Source organism: Carlito syrichta, unplaced genomic scaffold (assembly GCF_000164805.1).
Source record: "Carlito syrichta isolate Samal-C Ts95f unplaced genomic scaffold, Tarsius_syrichta-2.0.1 Scaffold289006, whole genome shotgun sequence".
Taxonomy (NCBI): Eukaryota; Metazoa; Chordata; class Mammalia; order Primates; family Tarsiidae; genus Carlito; species Carlito syrichta.
The window spans coordinates 15,572-30,490 of record NW_007233102.1 but is presented as its reverse complement, the minus strand read 5'-3'; the positions used below and the strand labels follow the sequence as shown (position 1 = coordinate 30,490).

Below are 14,919 nucleotides of genomic sequence, written 5' to 3'. Positions count from 1 at the left end.
GGAGTGAAGCTTCCCGGGGGAGGAAACATCACCTCACCTGTCCCTGCCTGCTCTACTTTTCTCCGTTTCTGCCCATGCAGGTTGGAAGATAAGAGGAGCCAAAGGCCCCTTCTGTTTGGGAGGAGCTGGCATACTCTCCATCCTTCCCAAGACCAAGGGGGAACCTGAGAGGACTCTTGGGAGGGACAGACTATCAAGGACCTTGTTTCTTCTAGGTAAAGGGCCCCTCCTGGCTCACATGGGAGTCTGGCCCTTTAGCCAAGGTGGCAGCCCAGGTAAGGATGTGTGATTGAAACATTAGACGGTAATAATGATTTTGTTCTGAGTTTCTATCCTCCTCTCTCTCTCTTTTTTCTTTTTCGAGTCAGAGTCTCACTCTGTCACCCAGGCTGAAGTGCAGTGGCACACTCGTGGTTCACTGCAGTCTGACCTTGGGCTCAGACAATCTTTCCACCTCAGCCTCTCAAGTAGCTGGGAATCCAGACATGCCACTATGCTTGGCAAATATTTTTGTAGAGACAAGTTCTCACTATGCTGCCCAGGCTGGTCTTGAATCCTTGACCTCAAGCAATCCTCCCATCTCTACCTCCCAAAGTGCTGGGATTACAGGTATGAGCCACCGTGCCCGACCCTGTTCTTCTCTCTTGAGAAGTCCTAATGGAGGTGGGTAGTCAGCCAGGATGTAACTTATCCATGACTATTAAACCACTACTAGATTCCTGGTTTGGAGGCCTGAGGAAAGGCTGATATATGAGTGAAATAACCAGAGACAGGAAAAAATTCAAAAGGTTCATAGTGCTCTACAGATGATTTATTATTATTATTATTATTATTATTGAGTAGGAGTCTTACTCTGTCATCCAGGCTGGAGTGCAATGGCATGCTCATGGCCACTGCAGCTTCGATCTACTGAGCTCAGGTGATCTTTCTGCCTCAGCCTTCCAAGTAGCTGAGACCACAGGCATAAGCCACCACACCCAGCCAATTTTTTAATTTATTGTAGAGACGAGGTCGTGCCATGTTGCTCAGGCTGGTCTCGAACCCCTGAGTTCAGGCAGTCCTCTTGTCTCTGCCTCCCAAAGTGCTGGGATTACACACGTGAACCACTGTACCCAGCTGATGATATATTTTTTTTAAGGGCTTGGCACACTCACCATTACATCCAGTTGCTGAGGAAGGAAGATTTTTTTTTTGCTTAGAAGAGAGCAGTAAATAACATACATCTGTGATTCTTAACCTTTTTGTTTTTTAAATCATGGATCCCCTAAAATATAATGAAAATTACGATTTCCCTGAGAAAACACACAAGTGCTCCAGTTTAGGGAGTTTACAGACCTAGAAAAGTTCACAATTGAATGCTATTTTTCAATTACTATATATACACGATTGGGGGTCTTAGCTCAGAGGGAGTCATGGTGGGATGTCCCAACTCTTGCAATGAGTTTTTCTTATAAGTGATGTGATGGAACACCTCTCTGGTAAACCAAAGTTCATCATTATCTGTAAGTCAAAACAATAAATGAGAACATCTATGGGAAATGAGCTGGAAAGGAATAATTCCTGTCCTTGCCTCCAGTTTACACATGGTAGGTCTGTGCCTGGATCAGGAAGCATGACAGGGCATGGAGGAAATGGATCTTCCCCTCTGAAGGAGGGAGGGGAGCGAGTCAACGTTTCCGCACTCACCCCCAACACAAAGGGGTGGTGACCATAGGAAACAAGGACAGAAGTGGCCACACTCACCACGCCAGCCTCGGGGTTCCTCTTCCTCCCATTGCTGAAGGTGGAGGCCAAGGTGGAGGAACAGCTCTCATCATACAATGCAGTCCTGCCATCGTTGATGGCTGAGTTGATGGAGATGGTCCACATGCTGGAGGCGTAGCCGTCACAGTTGCAGTCGTCATAGCTGCCACCATCCCCAGAGGCCCACACATAGATGCTGCCTTTGCCGCCACGGCCCTAGGGAGAAGAGGGAAAGACATTACCCTTCACTTCAATGCCCGGGCTGCCAGGGGATGTCCAGGCCCAGGGGTAGGGTGGGTCCCAGCCCGGGGAAGGTCCTGGCCTGGGGAGGGTCAGGGTTTGAGCTTCTTCACTGGCTGAACCTAATGACTGGATTCACTCTTTAGTTTGGCTGAAGCCATAGTCTTCTGGGGAGCACTGTGGCAGACTTTTTCTTCAGGAAGAATCCGATGTAAAGAGTCACCTGAATTTGCAATTTAAGCTGGAGATAATGAGGTGAGAAACGCTGAAAGAATCTCCTTAAGCTCTACAAATGAACTGCTTTTGTGAAAAGCTATCAAGGTAGTACAGACTCACTGTAAGAAAGCCAAAGTATATGGAAAGGAAAATGAAAGAAAACTCTCTAGAGGTCATTGTTATTATCCCATTTATATGTATCCTTATGTATCAGAAATTTTTCAGTGAAAATTTAAGTACATGTACATATATTTATTCTTAGCTATAGAAGATATACAAAATATTTATAGTAGACATTTTTTTTTTAGCTGGAGTCTCACTCTTGTCACCCAGGCTAGAGTACAGTGGCACACTCATGACATATGTCTTTAAAATAGTTGTATATATCATATATACATGTAGATATTATAAATATAAGATATATGTTTACCCAAAAATATATTAATATCTTACATATATGTACACACATATATATAGATATGTTTTTTTTCTTTTTAATTCGCCCAATTGGATCATACTAGAATCTTGTTTTTTTATTTATTTTGAGACACAGTTTCGCTCAGTCACCCAGGCTGGAATACAGAGGCATGATCATGGCTCACCATAGCCTTGACTTCCTGGACTCAAGTGACACTCCTGCCTCAGCCTCCCGAGTAGCTGGGACTACAGGTGTGAACCACCATGCTTGGCTAATTTTTCTGTTTTTTGTAGAGAAAGGGTCTTGCTTTGTTGCCCAGGCTGGTGGTCTTGAACTCCTGGGCTCAAGCAATCCTCCCGTCTCAGCCTCCCAAAATGCTGGGATTATAGGTGTGAGCCACTGTGCCCAGCTATAATCCTATTAAACATAATATTATATGACATTATACTTCTGCAAGGTAATACCAAATATAGAAAGAAAATCTAACATGGTCAAATAAAACATATGGCAAATAAAACTTGAAACACATCATACTATGCACAGTAGTTATTATCAAACACTAATGATCTTAAACGGCAGGCTTTGTCATAAATTAGCATTGCTCTTCTGTTCAAACCATGCTCTTAGTGGTTTGAAAAAATCCTTCTTTTTTTCTTTCTGTATCTCCTAGGAGTATTCTATCTCAACAATCAGGATTGGACCATTTGCTTCTTGCTTCCCACTTTTTTATCCCCCCCAACCCAGACAATGAGGCTTGAGGCTCCTTCCATTTCACTTCGGACTGGGCAGCTGGGCAGGAGCACAGTCATACAGCGTGGGAAGTGAGGGACCAGTGTGCAGCCTCTTTGCCCCCCACCCCACAGCCTGGCCTAGGGGGTTTGGTGGTCCTTTAGAGCAAGAATATAGAAGATACTGGCAGAGAATGTCTGTCCCTGTGTAGCCACCAGGTGTCCACTGTCCTGACTCAGTGGTTTAATTGTGGAGATGTCAGAAAAAAAGAAAAAAACTGAATTTCCTACAAGCTCTGTCTGCCTCCTGACAGTGAGATGTGACATTTTCACTTGCTTCGAACAGGACTGGGAGTTAATTAGCTTGTGACTGATTGAATCGATAAGTCAACAAATATTTATTCAACCACGGACTGGGAACTGTCCTCAGCGTCTTGGTAAATCTATACTGGAGAACTCCAACTGAACAATAAATTGCTCTCAGAAACGAGGACAGAGAGGGAAACAGATCATTTCTACAGCTGCTGCAGAGAATCGCACTCTCCAGAGGACTCAGATTTGGGCTCAGTGTCAAGAAATGGCACCTTCTGAAAGGGAAACTGATGTGAATCAGGATCAACGGGTGAAGTTGACCATCTGCAGAACTTTCCCCAGTCCACACGTCAGCTGCCAGTGAGATGAAACCACCTTTGTTAAAAGGGAGGAAATTCATGCTAAAACATTCTCACCTTTAGGTGAGAAGGGAGTGTGGAATATTGATCACGACTCCAATTTTTCACAATTCCCTATATCCATACCTTTTGCACTATGACTCTGCAGCCCCACCCATCAAGAGGAGGGGTCTACCTTCTGCCCTAGATTTCAAGTTGGCCCCGTGTCTTGCTTTAGCCAAAAGAAAGTGATTCTGTTCCAAGCATGGATCTCAAGAAGTCCTGTATTCTGTGCTCTCTCAGAACTCTGTTGCACCACGAGAATAAACCTGGGTCAGTCTGCTATTTGATGAGAGATGCATACTCTAGTCAGATTCACTGGCCCAGTTGCCAACCACTAGGCATGTAAAAGAGGCCATCCTACACCAGTTCACCCTGCAGCTGACCAAAGAAGGATGAATGAGGCCAGATTAGTCAAGGCTGGTCCAGAGCAGCAAAACAACCCAGTCGACCTGTAGACCCATGAGCAAGATCAACTAGCTGTCATTTTAAGCTACTGAATTTTGGGGCATTTTGTTATGCAGCTAGCTCACTGGTACACAGAGAGCAACTATCAGTCTATTTCTGAGCAGTAAACAGCAAAGTTTTGTATTATACAGTCAGGCTTGCCCACCAGAATACTTTGTTTTTTTTAGAAAAAATAAACTTGTTTTCCTAAGTGAGATAGAACATATGAGGCAATAATAATTATACTCTTGCTTCTAATGATTTGGTTTAGCACCAAACAGTCCCCGATTCTGGGGAAGATGGGTGCATGAGGAGAAAATTGGAAGTTGGGGCAGAAATGGATGGGGATGAAGCATCTCTAAGACTGCAAGCTGGATACGGGAAGGCCTGTTATTGACACGCCACACTGCTATGGTTTGAATGTATGTGTTTCTCTAAATTCGTATGTTGGAACCTAAGACCCAATGTGACAATATTAAGAAGTGGAGCCTTCATGAAGTGAAGCCTTCAGGAACTTCAAGAGGTTCCACCCTCATGGATGGGATTAGGACCCTTTAAAAAGGCTCCAGGAGAGTAGCTAGGCCCCCTCTGCTCTTCCACCATGTGAGGACATAACATCTGTCCCCTCTGGAGGATGCAGCAAAAAGGTGCCATCTTGGAAGCAGAGTGTGATACTTCATCAGACACTGAACCTGCAGTGTCTTGGTCTTGGACTTCCCAAGAGACATTCCTGCTCTTTATACATTACCTAGTCTGTGGTATTTTGTTATAGTAGCACAAATGAACTAAGACATAGATTTTCCTATTAAAATAATGCCCTAAGATCCCATATCCAAACAACAACCAGTTAGAGGAGGCAATGCAACAAACAAAAGCCAGTCATAGAAAGCATATATGTGACACATACTGTGTGCTCTAGGTACTTACAAAATATTCAGTTGAGTCCCTACAGCAACTGTACATTGCAACACCATTTACACTAGCCTCACTGAGGATACTTAGGAAGACACTCAACAAGCTACAAAAAAAACCCCACCCCAAACAGAGTGCTAAACAAAACTTTGAAACTCTATGAGTTTCGACAGATTCACAAACCACCCCAGAAAAAGTGCTCCATACCTTATTGCTAAATATCACTATGGTCACCTTTGAAGCACTCCCGTGGGGAAGCTGTGTACTGATGCCAGTACCTAGTCCACCCGTCAAAGCAGTTTTGGAACTCTTTTTCTGGAATGGCCATCAGAGCTGTTGTTGTTATTTGTTGGTGTCTGACAATTAAGTTTACAAACTTGCCACCATGCACTTACACTGGCAGCACTATACAAATAACTATATTGGAACACCCTCCCTACTCACCAGATCTGGCCCCCAATGACTTTTTTCTTTACCTGAAGATAAAGGAAATATTGAAAGGAAGACATTTGGTGACATTCAGGACATCAAGGGTAATATGACCCCATGGAAATATATCATGTTCTTGACTAGAGAGACAGCATCACAGCAATGTCAAATTTCCCAAATTTAATGCATAAATTTAACATGATCCCAATACATTTACAGGACTGTATTAATCGAGATTCAGACAGATATTGTCACACTGGGCAGGTAAGCAGAGGGGATTTTATCCAGGGAACAAGTGGTAAAGAAGCACCCCAAATCCAAGTTGGGCTCCGGAGGTCACTCAGAGATTAGGAACTCTCTAAGGTCCGGAAATGGAGGACCAAGGGAAGTGTGCCCCGGGCGTGGGTGCCATGGAGGGAGAGCTGGGCTCGCAGGGGGTGGGGCTGTCTGCTGGGGGCGGGGTCTTTGCACATACTCTGCTGCACATGTTCAGTGAGTGGGCTGGCAGTCAGTTGCCTGTGGGTTTGCTTCGGAATTGTCTCCCCCTCCTTCTTGTACTCCTCTGCTGCTTTTAATTAATTAATTAGTTAATTTTAAATTTAAGAAGGTAAGTGCATTTAGGTGAAATTAAATAAGTGGTGCAACTCCACTTTGAATTCTGTCTTCGAATCAGGCAGTCGTTTGGAGTTCAGCAAGACGAGTGTATCTCAAACGTTTTCACCCAATGAAAACTTCTCACCTAGGCACTACGGATGGTACTTAACCACTTTTGTTCTCAACCGGGGGCAAGTGACTTTTGCTGCAGGGCACTGATGGAGACATTTTTGGTGGTCACAACTGTGTGTTATTAGCATCCAGAGGGCATAGGCCAGGGGTACTACTAAACTTTTTCAATGGATAGATGAGCTTTGTCATTCCCTGGCGAAGAATTATTTCGCCCAAATTATCAGTAGTGCCCAGGTTGAGAAATCCTGCTCTAACCTAATGGTAAGGGACAGTGAAACGGAACTCACTGGGCATGGTGTAGGCATCCTCTCATACACCCAAAACTTCTTAAAAGTTCATGCAGATTTCTCAGGTTGCTCATAACACAAAAATAATGTTACACATTGCTTACTCTTAGCTAAGGTGAAATTCCAGCTAGGGGCTGGTGCAGTGGTTTGTTGTGCCCTCAACACATCGCTTGTATCCCAGGAGGTGAAAATCCTACATTGAGAAGAAGGTTAGGCTTAAATGGAGTCAGTCCCTCCACCCTAACCAATGGGTAGTGATCTGGGTTAATGACCAGGCTCTGATCTGGTGCTGGTACAGTTGCGCATGCCTGGAGCAGCAAGCCTGGGACAGCTTCCCTTTTCCTAAACACTCAATTCTAATAATTTTTATTTTCCAATCACCTTGACATGTTAGTAAAACGTTGACATACTTTAAAAAAATTATGTTTTTTATTATTAAAATAATATTCATTGTGGAATAATTAGAATACTGAATATGAAAAAGAAAATAAAAATTCAGTATAATCTTGCATGAATAATCACCGGTGATATTGTGTGAATTCCTGCCAATTTTAAATATAAATGCGAAATATATGAACAGGTTTGAAAGTGAGATCTATTTTTTTGACTTGCTTAAAGTGTATTTCTCACTAATACATAATTAATATTTCCTTATGTGATTAAATATTCTTCTATGACATAATTTTTTATTAATCTTATTAAATGGCCTTCCATTATGCCTTTTTAGACATACATAAAAGGTGGTTTCTAGTTTTTTTTAAAGTGTTTTATGTTTAAAATGAGTAATTCAATTTTATGTATGTTTTTCTGTCTCTATTTCCTGAGGCAAAGTTTCTGAAAGAGGGCAAAGAATGGGTGAAAAGAATGTGAAGATTCTTAATCCAGATTGCCATACTATTACTTTTAATAAAATTTGTTAATAAACTATATTTTGGATGGGTGTAGTGACTCACCCCTGTAATCCCAGCACTTTGGGAGGCAGAGGCAAGGGTATTGCCTGAGCCCAGGGGTTCCAGACGAGACCAGGTAACTTGGTGAGATCTTGTCTCCACAGTAAATCAAGAAATTAGCCAGGTGTGGTAGTGCCTGCCTATAGTTCCAGTTATTTCGAAGGCTGAGGTAGAAGGATTGCTTGAACCCAGCAGAATGAGGCTTTGGTATCTGTAATCATGCCACTGCACTCCAGCCTGGGCAACAGAGTAAAACTCAAAAAAGGCAAAAATCAAAAAACACAACAAAACAAAAAAACCAGGGATGGAGGTGGAGACCATCATCCTAAATAAACTGACTCAAAAACAGAAAACCAAACACTGCATGCTCTCACTCCTATGGAGGAGCTAAACAGTCACAAAGATGGAAATGATGGACACTGGGGATACCAATAAGTGGGGAAGCGGGGAGATAGGTTAGGGTTCAGAAATTACCTACAGGGCACGATGTTCACTATCTGGGGAATGGGCCGCCTGAGACCCAATCCCCACCACTACGCAATATGTCCATGTAGCAAATACGCATGTGTACCTCAAAATCAAAAATAAACAAAACCCCTATATATTTCCACCAGTAGTGATAAGAATATCACATTCAGTTCATTTGGGTCACGATTTAAAATTACCATTAAAAAATAGTTTTGCCAATTTGATGGACAAAATGGCACCTCATTGTTTTGAGTTATATATTTTTTCACTAAAGCTGGGTTTTTTTTTTGGTATCTTTCCTGCTCACTTCCATTCTTACTTTGCGAATAATTTAGCAAAGCCCAAGTCCCCAAAGATAATATCCTTTGCCTATTTCTTCCTTTCACGGAATTCTTATTCTTTATTAGTTTCCTATATTTAGAAACTTAATTACATTTTAATCTATATTTTTATTATTAAATCTATTATTGAAAAAAATTTTTGCAAAGAAATATGTTAAGTCCCATATAAAACAATGCATTGATGTATAAATATTACCTTTCTGCACTCATAGTTCATGAAATTATGTTATTCAAACTGTTCACAAATATCTTTGCTATTTGAGTGTTCAACCACACTGGATCACTGGTTAGCTTTTGAGTTACCTAGCTGTTTTTCTGGGCTCATTATGGTGGTTATTGTTGATGTTTGCTAAACATTTCTAGCTGCCCTTGACCTCTGATTTAAATTCTTAACTTGATCCAATGTATTGATACCTATAGCCATTTTTCATGATTGCCTGGATCATGGTGTCACCACCTTGGAGGTCAGAATCCGGAGTTACTGTCCTCACTGCTAGAAGGATCCAGACACATCATGGGGATGAATCTTTCCAATGTCAGAGGTGCTATCGAGGGGTTCACATTAACACCACCCTCCAACCTGGATGAATTTCCCACTCGGCCCAGATGAATCCACACCAGTAAAAAGGTCAGAGGGTGGGATGATCAATTGTCTTGGTTTGCCAGGATTGAGGGATTTCCTGGGATGGGGGACTTCCAGTGTTAAAAACAGGAAAGCACTTATTGGGTACAGTGTTCACCCTCTGGGGATTGACCCAGCTGAGGCCCAATCCCCACCATGACACAAGATGTTCATATAATGAGCATGTGTGTATACCCCCTGAATCTAAAGGAAAAAAGACTAAAAAATAATAAAAACAGCAAAGACTGGGGCAAAGTGGGACGGTTGGACACAAGGATCACCTGAAAGCCACCAGACTTTTCCTCTTTATCCCGGGAATGAAAGAAGGGGCCGTAATGGCATCAACTATTTTCAGAGACTGAGTTGTGGACTCCACGCAGAGGCAATTCCTGTTGGGTGGCGACCTTCACCTGGCAGTGGAACATAAATCAGGGCTCAGGTATCCTCCTGAGTGCTTCTTGGCGGGAGGCATCCATCGCCTGTCAGAGCCCTGAGCACTTGCTGCCACAGTGTCCAATCCACATCTCTGATTAAATTTCAGCAGGTAGCACTGTGGCCTCCCCTGGCCCATGCCTGATTAATCACTGTCTCCCCAGTCAGCCCTCTGCCTCCCTTTCTGGATGGTGGCTTTCATGCAAGGCCCCCCACCTCCAGTACATTCCAGTTGGAAGAAGACCCGAGATCTGTGCTTGTGCCCTTTCTAGCCCCTTGGGGAATAAACAATCAATGCTCTGTCTCAGCTGCACCACAGAGTTTTCTGTAGGCTTGTCTTTAAATATCCTTAAGATATTTCCTCCAGGAACAGTCCCAAAGAATGATTAATAAGAGGTGGAGCTATAGCCATCAGAGCCAGCCCTGAAGGTGTGCAAGGGTTGCCCTGGGTGGCTGCGTTTCTTGGAGATGTAGAAGGAAGTTCATGAATCAATTGTCACTTTCAAGATCCCCAGCATCGTCTGATTTCCTCTTCTGATTGTCAGAGCAGGATAAGATACTGTGTCTCCTAATGGCTTTGTTGCTTCATCCCTCTCTTTGCGAGGGTTTCTTCCTTTTCCTGAGTGGTGAACATGTCATCTTTCTAATGTTTTATCTATCCAGAGAGTGGCGATGCTAAATCTCAAATTAGGTTTTGCTCAAACTGCACCTGGAGATTGTAGCAGAGGAAAGTGGGTGTTACTCAGAGCTTTGGACCTTAGGATTTCTCGTGCCTGGGAATTTCCAGTTGGCAGCTTATATCAGTAGATCACTGGTTGTCTTTTGCATTATCATGCTGTTTTTCTGGGCTTATTGTGGTAGTCATTATTGCTGTTTTTTTATTAATCAATATTTTTTTTCATTAATCAGTATTTTTTATTATGGTTTTGTGGGGTACGGTTAAGGGTTAGGTGTACAATTACATTTCATTCAGGCACCCTGTTGATAAGAGGTGTTTTCCCATCCCCACATTATTGCTGTTTATTAAACATTTCTAGCTGCCCACTCTCTGGGCCCACCTTGTGGTTGGGTGGGGTCTTGTGTGCCATTTTAACTCGTGAGTGACTGGGTTGTCCACTCTATCAAGGGCTTCCTTCCAAGAGACTGAAGGTTGCTCTGCATACCTGTTCCCAAGCCAGAAGTACTGGTGCGTTCACACCTTTTGGGAACAAACTCCAACAAATAACTTGTATCCCTGCTCCTTTGTCACAGTGGTAACTTCAGTGCGTGTACATGACTTTCTACAGTTTCCAGTGGGATCAAGCTCCGGTTGTTGACAGTGGTGGCTGGCTGATCAACATGACTTTTATTGGTCTTTTTCCTTCCCTGTCTTTATTGGTCTTTTCCCTTCCCTGTCTATCATATCTCCACTCTCCACTGGTATTCCTTTACTTCCCCAGTGAATTGTTTGAATGCTATCTCAAGATCTGCTTCTGGGAGATCCCAACCAATGGCAGAGGTCAATTATGGGACCATCTCCTAATTCAAGGGTCTCTGACTTCACCCATTTCCCATATATAATGTGAAAAATGCTTTAATTGTAAACCCAACATAGGTAAAGATTAAAATAACCAAAGGAAAAAAGATTTTCTTCTTGCCTATCCTTGCTGTTTCCCTCAAGTATTTATTGACCAAACTTAGGAGGTGCAAACTCAAATCCTTAAGGAACCAAGTTGGGGGTGTTTATATAAGATGCAGGCATCAGATACTTGGGAATGGTGGGGTCTGTGGCAAACAGTGCATGCCCTGATAAAGGTCTCTTAATCTCTTTCTTCTTTTTTCTCTTCCTTTTAATTACTCTGTTGGTCAAATAAAACACAATGTGCAGGATACTAAAATTCAAAGACAAACATAAGAACTATCTTCGTGTAACAGGTAATTATCTGACTGCTTTGTTTAGGTGAATTTTGCTTTAGAGTAGACTAGATAGAGGAAACTGGGAGGAAACCTTTGCTAATAAATGATACATAGTCATTCATAAAATCCTATAATATTGCCCCCAAAATGTCACCTTGAAACAAGGAACAAATCATTCCCACAGCTTGGGGAACTGTCAAATGAGAAATCATGCATTTTTCACCCTACTCACTTCACTTTCTAAAATATTTACATGCCTGCCCTCTGAAGATCAGCCCTAATAATTTCTCTCTTAAGCATCAGTGTGCTTGGTATGTTTTGCAGGACAATCACATTTGAAAGGGCCTTTTAACTTGCAGCCAGGGAGGTCACAGACAGGGAAGAGAGAAATACCCAGCTTTGGGTTGTGGTGGAGCAGTTCAGAAGTCCGTGGAAAATGTCAGAAGCCGCCAGGGACGTGCTGTGTTGAGTGCCATCTGCATTGTAAATCTGGGCAGAAGGTAGACATCACCTACGTGCCTGACTCTCTTTTTGCCTTGGGTGTCAAAAATGCCTCTCAGGGAAAACCCATGTCTGCTGGGGAAAGGGGGCATCTGCCAAGTGTTCCCCTAGATGCTTGCTGTCACTTGGGGATGGGCTTGAATGTGTAATTGATAGAGGTTAGACTAGGAAAACTGTATGGCTGTAGAAAAGTTCCAAGCTCACTGATGCCTGCAGTAGCTGGTACTAAACACGCATACAAGTGGCCTTCCTACAGGAAACGTCCAGCCTACCTATCTGTCAGACCCTATCAGATATACCTGGAACACTATAGTCCACCTATCCAGGATACTTGCAGTCAAGAGCTACCCACCAAGGCAGGAACTGGCTTAGAAACCCCAGAGCATGAGCATCGACAGCTACAGTTGACCTAAGATAACCAAAACCCTTCACTGTAATACTATTAACATAAAATCACCCTAAGGAAGCTTCCCACCCCCATCATACACCTGACGCCATGACAGTACCAGTATGATCCCATGAAGTCTAATACTCCCTTGTCCTAAGACCATCCATTCCTAGGAAATGCTCACCCCAAACCCACTCCTCAAATCCCTAAGAATAATAGTTATAGCTCAACAATAGCTGGGTGCAGAAGCAGCAGCATTCTATAGGCTGTTTTTCCTGCTCTCCTCTCTGAAGTGTCCTCTTCTTTGCTTAATTGAGCTATTTGCTTATCCTGCTTCTCTGTGTGTCTGATAATTCATTCCAACGTGAACACAAGAACTCGCTGTTAACCCTCTCTCTCTGAGAGAAGCACTCCTTCTCTTGATAACATAACCATTTATCTCTAGCCGCACAGGGCATAATGCAATAAAGAAACAAGCTGTTTATGCGTCAAAAGTTTCATCCTAGGTGAGTGAATTGCTTGGGCCCACAGGTCTGAGACCAGCCTGGGCAATTTGGTGAGATCTCGTCTCTGTGACAAGTAAAAAATTCACTGGGCGTGGTAGTGCATGCCTGTAGTTCTGGCTACTTGGAAGGCTAGGGGCGAAAGGATCGCCAGAGCTCAGCAGGTTGATGCTGGGGTGGCCATGAGTGTGCTACTGTACTCCAGCCTGAGTGACAGAGTGAGACTCCAACTCAAAAAAAAATCCAGAAAGTTTCATCCTAAATATTTCTTAAGGAGACTGGGCATTGAAACAGGGCAGTGACACCACCTCCTGCCACCCGATCCTGTTGGCAGGCATTCTTTGTCAATTGCATTGTGCCATCACATGTCAGGGTCTTCGTTGCTGCTTCAGATGGGTTGAATTCCAACAGCAGATCGGCATAACCTTGTGATAGAACAGCTCTTCTTTACTTCCTAAACCGGCTTCATCCAAGTGTAGCCATTGGTATTAGCTGCTCTCATGAGGCTATTTACTCCAAGGACTGTTTCCCATCTGATAACCATGTTTCTAGGATCCTTGTGCTGAATGTAAGAGTGTGAGGCATGAAGCCGTCACTTACTTAGAAACATGTGTGTGACTGATAGACAGAATGTGTAAACCGATAGACAGGTTAGACTAGGAAAACTTTAGGGCTGTAGGAAAGTTCCAAGCTCATCGATGCCTTGACAGTCTTGGGGTAACTTAAGACTCTAGCTGGGAATTTCCAGTCTCCTTAAGGCAAGGTTGGCTGTTACTTGTGCGGAGAACACATGAGATCCAAAAGCTATAATTTAAGGGAAGCCGGTGTAGTCCTCTAACCAGGGGTATGCTGGTGTTTAACAACCAGCTCTCGGAAGGGGGCATAAATGATATTTATTTACAGTGTTTGCCAATTTCTATGTCTAATTTCAAGCTACCAATGTGATGTCACTGGCAGCCAATTTGAGCACGGCACTGTGCCCTATTCAGAAGCATTTTTCTCTCCCAGGATTACATTACAAGGATTTTGCCATGCTTGTTTCTTTGTGGTAGCTATGTCAGAATGGAGGAAGGAAACCCCTCAAGGTCTCAAACAGGAAGGAAAAAAAGTTGTCATTGGCTCAAGAATCAACCATCTTGGCTATAAGTGAGAGAGCCAAGTGACATAAGATGACCTTGGACAGTGACCAGGTCATTTCCACACTGCTAGAGTCTGGTCAAATTCATTTATTGACTGTCCGTTATAAGATTGGAAGGAAATACTGAATTCATTTTCTAGGACTGACGTAACAATGAACACAAACCGGGTGGCATAAACGACAGAAATGTATTGCCCCAGCAGTGGCTGGAGGCCACAGGGGCTCCCAGAAGAGGCAGGTGTGAGTCAGCAGGCAACATGCACAGCAGCTAGGTGGGAACCCAGGTTGGTCCAGGTGATTTTGAGGGGCGTCAGCGGCACTCACTGAAGTTACCGATTTCCATGAGACTTTCAACCTTTCAACCATAACATTTCACATATGCACCAATTCCACATCTATTTACTGAGTTACGTTTTCAAGTCCTAGGCTAGTCCCTGACCATTGTCTGGGGAGGAACACACATGTTCTCTGACTTCAAGAAATGAATAGGGCCGGATGTGTTGGCTCATGCTTGTAATCCCAGCACTTTGGGAGGTGGAGGCGAGAGTACTGACTGAGCCAAGGGTTTGAGACCAGCTTGGACAACTTGGCGAGACCTTGTCTCTACAATAAATCAAAAAATTAACCGGGCATGGTGGCGCATGCCTGTGGTTCCAGCTACTTGGAAGGCTGAGGAGGAAGGATCGCCTGAGCCCAGCAGGTCGAGGCTGTGGTGGCTGTGCAGTGGCTGCCACTGCACTCCAGCCCGGGTGACAGAGTGAGATACAAAAAAAAAAAAAGAAGAAATGAATAGGAAAAAGTTCGGTGGCCCACTCTCATTCCCT

At 43.4% G+C, this 14,919-nt stretch overlaps 1 protein-coding gene across 1 annotated transcript in view; it reads right to left on the bottom strand.

Annotated features, from left to right (window-relative positions):
• Positions 1-14,919, bottom strand: part of PCSK2 (proprotein convertase subtilisin/kexin type 2) — a gene marked incomplete at its 5' end in the record, with an annotated part of 52,670 nt that overhangs the window by 26,987 nt on the left and 10,764 nt on the right. Inside the window, one exon of the mRNA XM_008054074.1 lies at positions 1,744-1,959. Within this exon, the coding sequence (XP_008052265.1) occupies positions 1,744-1,959 (216 nt within the window). The remainder of the gene's footprint in view (positions 1-1,743; positions 1,960-14,919) is intronic.